Source organism: Babylonia areolata, chromosome 20 (assembly GCF_041734735.1).
Source record: "Babylonia areolata isolate BAREFJ2019XMU chromosome 20, ASM4173473v1, whole genome shotgun sequence".
Lineage (NCBI taxonomy): Eukaryota > Metazoa > Mollusca > Gastropoda > Neogastropoda > Buccinidae > Babylonia > Babylonia areolata.
This window is the reverse complement of record NC_134895.1, coordinates 5,615,372-5,624,066: the sequence shown is the minus strand read 5'-3', so window position 1 is coordinate 5,624,066 and position 8,695 is coordinate 5,615,372. Positions and strand designations below refer to the sequence as shown.

The 8,695-nt window shown below is 44.5% G+C and overlaps 1 protein-coding gene across 1 annotated transcript in view; it reads left to right on the top strand.

Annotated features, from left to right (window-relative positions):
* Positions 1–5,627, top strand: part of LOC143294929 (very long chain fatty acid elongase 4-like) — a 31,100-nt gene extending 25,473 nt beyond the window's left edge. The window contains exons 8-9 of the mRNA XM_076606446.1: positions 1,290–1,551; positions 3,292–5,627. Of these exons, the coding sequence (XP_076462561.1) occupies positions 1,290–1,550 (261 nt within the window). The 3' untranslated portion in view covers position 1,551; positions 3,292–5,627. The remainder of the gene's footprint in view (positions 1–1,289; positions 1,552–3,291) is intronic.
* Positions 5,628–8,695: the final 3,068 nt, after the last annotated feature.

Sequence of the window (8,695 nt, the reverse complement as noted above, 5' to 3'; positions counted from 1 at the left end):
TATAGAGCTACCTCACCAGGGAGAGGCATGTATATAGAGCTATCTCATTACAGAGAGTCCTATAGAGCTACCTCACCAGGGAGAGGCATGTAGATAGAGCTACGTCATTACAGAGAGTCCTATAGAGCTACCTCACCAGGGAGAGGCATGTAGATAGAGCTACCTCATTAGAGAGAGTCCTGTAGAGCTACCTCACCAGGGAGAGGCATGTAGATAGAGCTACCTCATTAGAGAGTCCTGTAGAGCTACCTCACCAGGGAGAGGCATGTAGATAGAGCTACCTCATTAGAGAGAGTCCTATGAATAGAGCTTCCTCACCAAGGTGAGTCCTAAGACAGAGCTACCTCAGGGAGAGTCCTATGAATGGAGCTACCTCACCAGGAGTCCTGTAAATAGAGCAACGTCACCGAGGAGAGTCCTAAGACAGAGCTACCTCAGGGAGAGTCCTATGAATAGAGCTACCTCACCAGGGAGAGTCCTATGAATTGAGCTACCTCACCAAGGAGAGTCATATAGAGCTACCTCACCAGGAGTCCTGTAAATAGAGCTACTTCACCGAAGAGAGTCCTAAGACAGAACTACCTCAGGGAGAGTCCTATGAATTGAGCTAGCTCACCAGGAGTCCTATAAATAGAGCTACCTCACCAAGGAGAGTCATATAGAGCTACCTCACCAGGAGTCCTGTAAATAGAGCAACTTCACCGAGGAGAGTCCTATGACTAGAGCTACCTCAGCCAGGAGAGTCCTATGAATTGAGCTACCTCACCAGGAGTCCTATAAATAGACCTACCTCACCAAGGATAGTCATATAGAGCTACCTCACAAGGAGTCCTATAAATAGAGCTACCTCACCAGGAGAGTCCTATGAATAGAGCTACCTCACGAAGGAATGTTCTAAGACAGAGCTACCTCACGGAGAGTCCTATAAATAGAGCTACCTCACCAAGGAGAGTCGTATAAAAATAGCGACTACACCAAAGAATGTTCTAAGACATAGCTATCTCAGGGAGAGTCCTACAAATAGAGCTGCATCACCAGGAAAGTCCTATAAATAGAGCTATCTCATCTGGAGAGTTCTATAAATAGATCTACCTTACCAGGAACCGTCATGTAGATAGAGCCATTTTCATAAATAAAACTCAACTCCAGCTCTTCAGTCATATAATATTGATGTATACGTTGTGTGTGTGTGTGTGTGTGTGTGTGTGTGTGTGTGTGTGTGTGTGTGTGTGTGTGTGTGTGTCTCTCTCTCTCTCTCTCTCTCTCTCTCTGTCTGTCTCTCTCTCCAGATCCAGTTCATCAGTGTGAACACACGCTGTGTGCTGTCCCTGCTGGTGACGGAGTGCCGCTACCCACGCTGGATCAACGTGGTGGCCACCTTCTACTCCTCCTCCCTCCTCCTCCTCTTCGCCAACTTCTACCGTCAGTCCTACAAGACCGGCAAGGCCGCTGCCACTACCCCCCGCGTCCAGACACAGGGGGGCAAGGAGGAGGGGAAGGGGGTGTGGGAATCACCGAAAGGAGCCAAGGGCGCGCTGCATGTCGACTGAGGTGACACCACCACCACCCTTCACCACGCCCTTCCTGCCTCCTCCTCCTCCTCCCCACCACCACCACCACCATCCTTCACCACGCCCTCCCTGCCTCCACCACCACCACCACCCTTCACCACGCCCTCCCTGCCTCCTTCCCACCACCACCACCACCCTTCACCACGCCCTCCCTGCCTCCTTCCCACCACCACCACCACCACCCTTCACCATGCCCTCCCTGTCTCCTCTTCCCCACCACCACCACCTCCACCATCCTTCACCACGCCCTCTCTCCCTCCTCCCCACCACCACCACCACCACCACCTTCACCACGCCCTCCCTCCTCCCCACTACCACCACCACCATCCTTCACCACGCCCTCCCTCATCCCCACCACCACCACCACCCTTCACCACGCCCTCCCTGCCTCCTCCTCCCCACCACCACAATCCTTCACCACGCCCTCCCTGCCTCCCCCCCACCACCACCACCACCATCCTTCACCACGCCCTCCCTCCCTCCACACCACCACCACCCTTCACCACGCCCTCCCTCCTCCTCCCTACCACCACCACCATCCTTCACCACGCCCACCCTGCCTCCTCCTCCCCACCACCACCACCATCCTTCACCACGCCCCCCCTGCCTACTCCTCCCCACTACCACCACCACCACCACCCTTCACCACGCTCACCCTCCCCCCTCCCCACCACCACCACCATCCTTCACCACGCCCACCCTGCCTCCTCCTCACCACCACCACCACCATCCTTCACCACGCCCCCCCTGCCTACTCCTCCCCACTACCACCACCACCACCACCCTTCACCACGCCCACCCTCCCCCCTCCCCACCACCACCACCACCACCCTGCCCATCACCTCCTACCCCCCACCCACCCCACACCCCACGCCTTTCACACTGCTTCGGTAGCCAGTGCCAAATCGGAACACGTCACGGTCCACTCCATACCGCACCCCCACCTCCTCCGCCATGTGTCCGACATAACTGTGCTGCATGCCACTTTCTTGTCTGTCTCTCCCCAATCCGTCCCACCACCATCCCTTAACACACACACACACACACCCACACACACACACACACACACACACACACACACACACACACACACATACTCTGACTTGAGATCTCGCCTACTTGTGACAGTTAATTCCCAGTCTTCGAATCATTGGCCAGATGGCACTGGCAACACAATAATCCAAAGGCCGAGTTCTCTGTTGCCACAAAATTATTTCCAACCAGAACTGGCAAAATACATATATGAATGCTTTAAAGTTCGCAGTCCATAGCTGTGTCTTATGGAATATCCTGCATGTGCTCGCAACTTATTGCTTTTACTTTTTGTTTGCTTGTTGTGTTTAGTTTATAGTGTCCATAATTCCTATGATGGTTTTACGACAGTTAAATGAGTTCTGAGTTCTGAGTTCACACACACACACACACACACACACACACACACACACACCACCGCCAGTTCTTCTTCCCAAGTGACCACCCGGGCCGACAACCTGAATCACCAGATGAGGCGTTTTCAAAAAAGAAGACCATGCTTTTAAACTGGGCAACATACGAGATGTGTTTCAATGTAGTGTGCCCACACAAAGTATGGTCAGCAGAACTGGACATACTTCAATCATGTGGTCATTGTCCTGAAGTCAAAACTGACAGAAATGTTGCGTTGATATACGAACTCCCACGTTGATGCGATCAGACCTCTCAACTTGCCATCTGTCTCCAGGTCTATGTTCATTGGCTGATGAGAGGGGCCACACCATCATGGCCACGTGACAGCTCACCAGAGGAAACTGGCACAGTGGAGGGCAGACAGTGTGGACTGGGAAGAGGGGTGGGGGTGGGGGGTTGGACTGGAACTTAACAGTAATCACTTTGTCGTGTTTGTGCAAAATGCTGTACTGCTTCTGACTGATGGTGTGTTGATTGCTGAGACAGACAGACAGACTTCTGACTGGTGGTGTGTTGATTGCTGAGACATTCTTCTGACTGGTGGTGTGTTGATTGCTGAGACAGACAGACTTCTGACTGGTGGTGTGTTGATTGCTGAGACAGACTTCTGACTGGTGGTGTGTTGATTGCTGAGACAGACTTCTGACTGATGGTGTGTTGTTGATTGCTGAGACAGACAGACTTCTGACTGGTGGTGTGTTGATTGCTGAGACAGATTCTTCTGACTGATGGTGTGTTGATTGCTGAGACAGACAGACTTCTGACTGATGGTGTGTTGATTGCTGAGACAGATTCTTCTGACTGATGGTGTGTTGATTGCTGAGACAGACTTCTGACTGATGGTGTGTTGATTGCTGAAACAGACAGACTTCTGACTGATGGTGTGTTGATTGCTGAGGCAGACTTCTGACTGATGGTGTGTTGATTGTTGAGACATTCTTCTGACTGATGGTGTGTTGATTGTTGAGACATTCTTACTGATGGTGTGTTGGTTGTTGAGACAGATTCTTACTGATGGTGTTTTGATTGTTGAGACAGATTCTCCTGACTGGTGGTGTGGTGTTGATTGCTGAGACAGACTTCTGACTGGTGGTGTGTTGATTGCTGAGACAGACAGACTTCTGACTGGTGGTGTGTTGATTGCTGAGACAGACTTCTGACTGATGGTGTGTTGATTGCTGAGACAGACAGACTTCTGACTGATGGTGTGTTGATTGTTGAGACAGACAGACAGACAGACTTCTGACTGATAGTGTGTTGATTGTTGAGACAGACAGACAGACTTCTGACTGATGGTGTGTTGATTGCTGAGACAGACTTCTGACTGATGGTGTGTTGATTGTTGAGACAGACAGACAGACTTCTGACTGATGGTGTGTTGATTGTTGAGACAGACAGACTTCTGACTGATGGTGTGTTGATTGCTGAGACAGACAGACAGACTTCTGACTGATGGTGTGTTGATTGTTGAGACAGACAGACAGACTTCTGACTGATGGTGTGTTGATTGCTGAGACAGATGCACTTTAGTTCTTCTTTGTGATCTGTGACCTGAATGATGGTGGATATGATTGTAATATGACATAAAATGTGGTGTGACTATGGAGATGATTGTGAGGTATAGCTGTGTGTGTGGTAGTGGATATGATTGTAGCATAATTATATCAGGTGTTACTGTATAATTACTATTGTGATGTATGATTGTGTGAATGATAGTGGATATGTCAGTAAGAAGACCTATAGTATGGCTACATGAAGAGAATGAATATTTAGTTATGACTGCATGAAAGTAGTAAAGGTATGTGAAGATATCAAATCTTTAAGAGCAACTACAATGCCATTTGTCTTCTGTGTATGAGGTGATTATTGTTGTCAGACCAGCTTGACAATGTGAAGCTAATAATGCTACAAAGTGTAAAGATGTAAGGTTATGATAGTGGTGGTTGGAAGTGATCACAGAGGAAGGTATATCTGTGTGATGATAGTGGTTTGATAACTGTGTGGTATGTAGTGTTATGTCTGTGTGATGATAGTGGTTTGATAACTGTGTGGTATGTAGTGTTATGTCTGTGTGGTGATAGTGGTTTGATAAGTGTGTGGTATGTAGTGTTATGTCTGTGTGATGATAGTGGTTTGATAACTGTGTGGTATGTAGTGTTATGTCTGTGTGATGATAGTGGTTTGATAACTGTGTGGCAGGTAGTGTTATGTCTGTGTGATGATATTGGTTTGATAACTGTGTGGTATGTAGTGTTATGTCTGTGTGATGATAGTGGTTTGATAACTGTGGTATGTAGTGTTATGTCTGTGTGATGATAGTGGTTTGATAACTGTGTGGTATGTAGTGTTATGTCTGTGTGATGATATTGGTTTGATAACTGTGTGGCAGGTAGTGTTATGTCTGTGTGATGATAGTGGTTTGATAACTGTGTGGTATGTAGTGTTATGTCTGTGTGATGATAGTGGTTTGATAACTGTGTGGTATGTAGTGTTATGTCTGTGTTATGATAACTGTGTGGTATGTAGTGTTATGTCTGTGTGATGATATTGGTTTGATAACTGTGTGGTATGTAGTGTTATGTCTGTGTTATGATAGTGGTTTAACTGTGTGGCAGGTAGTGTTATGTCTGTGTGATGATAACTGTGTGGTATGTAGTGTTAAAGTATGTCTGTGTGATGATATTGGTTTGATAACTGTGTGGTATGTAGTGTTATGTCTGTGTGATGATAACTGTGTGGTATGTAGTGTTAAAGTATGTCTGTGTGATGATACTGGTTTGATAACTGTGTGGCAGGTAGTGTTATATCTGTGTTATGATAGTGGTTTGATAACTGTGTGGTATGTAGTGTTAAAGTATGTCTGTGTAATGATATTGGTTCGATAACTGTGTGGCAGGTAGTGTTATGTCTGTGTGATGATATTGGTTTGATAACTACTGTGTGGTATGTAGTGTTATGTCTGTGTGATGATAGTGGTTTGATAACTGTGGGTATGTAGTGTTATGTCTGTGTGATGATAGTGGTTTGATAACTGTGTGGTATGTAGTGTTCTGTCTGTGTGATGATACTGGTTTGATAACTGTGTGGTATGTAGTGTTATGTCTGTGTGGTGATAGTGGTTTGATAACTGTGTGGTATGTAGTGTTCTGTCTGTGTGATGATACTGGTTTGATAACTGTGTGGTATGTAGTGTTATGTCTGTGTGGTGAATAGTGGATTGATAACTGTGTGGTATGTAGTGTTATGTCTGTGTGGTGATAGTGGTTTGATAACTGTGTGGCAGGTAGTGTTATGTCTGTGTGATGATATTGGTTTGATAACTGTGTGGTATGTAGTGTTATGTCTGTGTGTGATACTGGTTTGATAACTGTGTGGTATGTCTGTGTGGTGATAGTGGTTTGATAAGTGTGTGGTATGTAGTGTTATGTCTGTGTGATGATAGTGGTTTGATAACTGTGTGGTATGTAGTGTTATGTCTGTGTGATGATAGTGGATTGATAACTGTGTGGTATGTAGTGTTATGTCTGTGTGATGATAGTGGTTTGATAACTGTGTGGCAGGTAGTGTTATGTCTAGTGATAGTGGCTTGATAACTGTGTGGTATGTAGTGTTATGTCTGTGTTATGGTAGTGGCTTGATAACTGAGTGGTATGTAGTGTTATGTCTGTGTGGTGATAGTGGTTTGATAACTGTGTGGCAGGTAGTGTTATGTCTGTGTGATGATAGTGGTTTGATAACTGTGTGGCAGGTAGTGTTATGTCTGTGTGATGATAGTGGTTTGATAACTGTGTGGTATGTAGTGTTATGTCTGTGTGGTGATAGTGGTTTGATAACTGTGTGGTATGTAGTGTTATGTCTGTGTGATGATATTGGTTTGATAACTGTGTGGTATGTAGTGTTATGTCTGTGTGATGATAGTGGTTTGATAACTGTGTGGTATGTAGTGTTATGTCTGTGTTATGATAGTGGTTTGATAACTGTGTGGTATGTAGTGTTATGTCTAGTGATAGTGGCTTGATAACTGTGTGGTATGTAGTGTTATGTATGTGTGATGATAGTGGTTTGATAACTGTGGTATGTAGTGTTATGTCTGTGTGGTGATACTGGTTTGATAACTGTGTGGTATGTAGTGTTATGTCTGTGTGATGATAGTGGTTTGATAACTGTGTGGCAGGTAGTGTTATGTCTGTGTGATGATAGTGGTTTGATAACTGTGTGGTATGTAGTGTTCTGTCTGTGTGATGATAGTGGTTTGATAACTGTGGTATGTAGTGTTATGTCTGTGTGGTGATAGCGGATTGATAACTGTGTGGTATGTAGTGTTATGTCTGTGATGATAGTGGTTTGATAACTGTGTGGTATGGTCTGTCTGTGTAATGTTAATTGTTTGATAAATGTGTGGTAATTATGAGTCTCATGATGTGAGGCTGGGTGACGTTAATTTTCTGTTGAAAAGTATGACTGAAAAACATACACACACACACACACCAATAAACATTTACTTTATGTGCACACATGGATAAAAAAAAAATAAAGCACTGACCAAAAAAACAAACAAAAAAAACAAAACAAGTTCACTGTGTTTGCGTTTATTCAGAGCTGCAAACTCTACGTCCAGAAATAAGTAGTGTAATTAACAGTTATGTGTTTCATTAACAACCTGAGAAATGCATTCCTCACTGATGTTGTGATCACTAGCATCAACATGCCTGGTTGATGCTATGACCAACAACATGATGCTATGACCAACAACATGATGCTATGACCAACACGATGATGCTATGACCAACATAACATGATGCTATGACACACATCATAATACTATGACCAATAACATGATGCTATGACCAATAATATGATGCTATGACCAACATCAACATGATGCAATGACCAATAACATGATGCTATGACCAATAACATGATGCTATGACCAACATCAACATGATGCAATGACCAATAACATGATGCTATGACCAACATCATAATGCTATGATCAACATCAACATGATGCTATGACCAATAACATGATGCTATGACCAACATCATAATGCTATGATCAACATCAACATGATGCTATGACCAATAACAATGCTATGACCAACATCATGATGCTATGATCAACATCAACATGATGCTGTGACCAACATCATAATGTCATGATCAACATCAACATGATGCTATGACCAACATCATAATGTCATGATCAACATCAACATGATGCTATGACCAACATGATGCTATGACCATCATCATAATGCTATCATCAACATCAACACGATGCTATGACCAACATCATAATGCTATGACCAACATCAACATGATGCTATGACCAATAATATGATGCTATGACCAACATCAACATGATGCTATGACCAGTAATATGATGCTATGACCAACATCAACATGATGCTATGACCAACATCAACATGATGCTATGATCAACATGATGCTATGACCAACATCAACATGATGCTATGACCAATAACGTGATGCTATGACCAACATCACAAGACTGAAACACTCATGATACATTAAAAACAGAAAAGGAAAGATAGAGAAGTGTTGCATATTCATTTTTTTAAAGTGAAGTCCACAATGACGTAAATAAAAATATGCAATAGTCAGAACAGAAAATAAACTGCTGATAAGGAAAAGTGGAATGAGAGAAAAGTTTACCA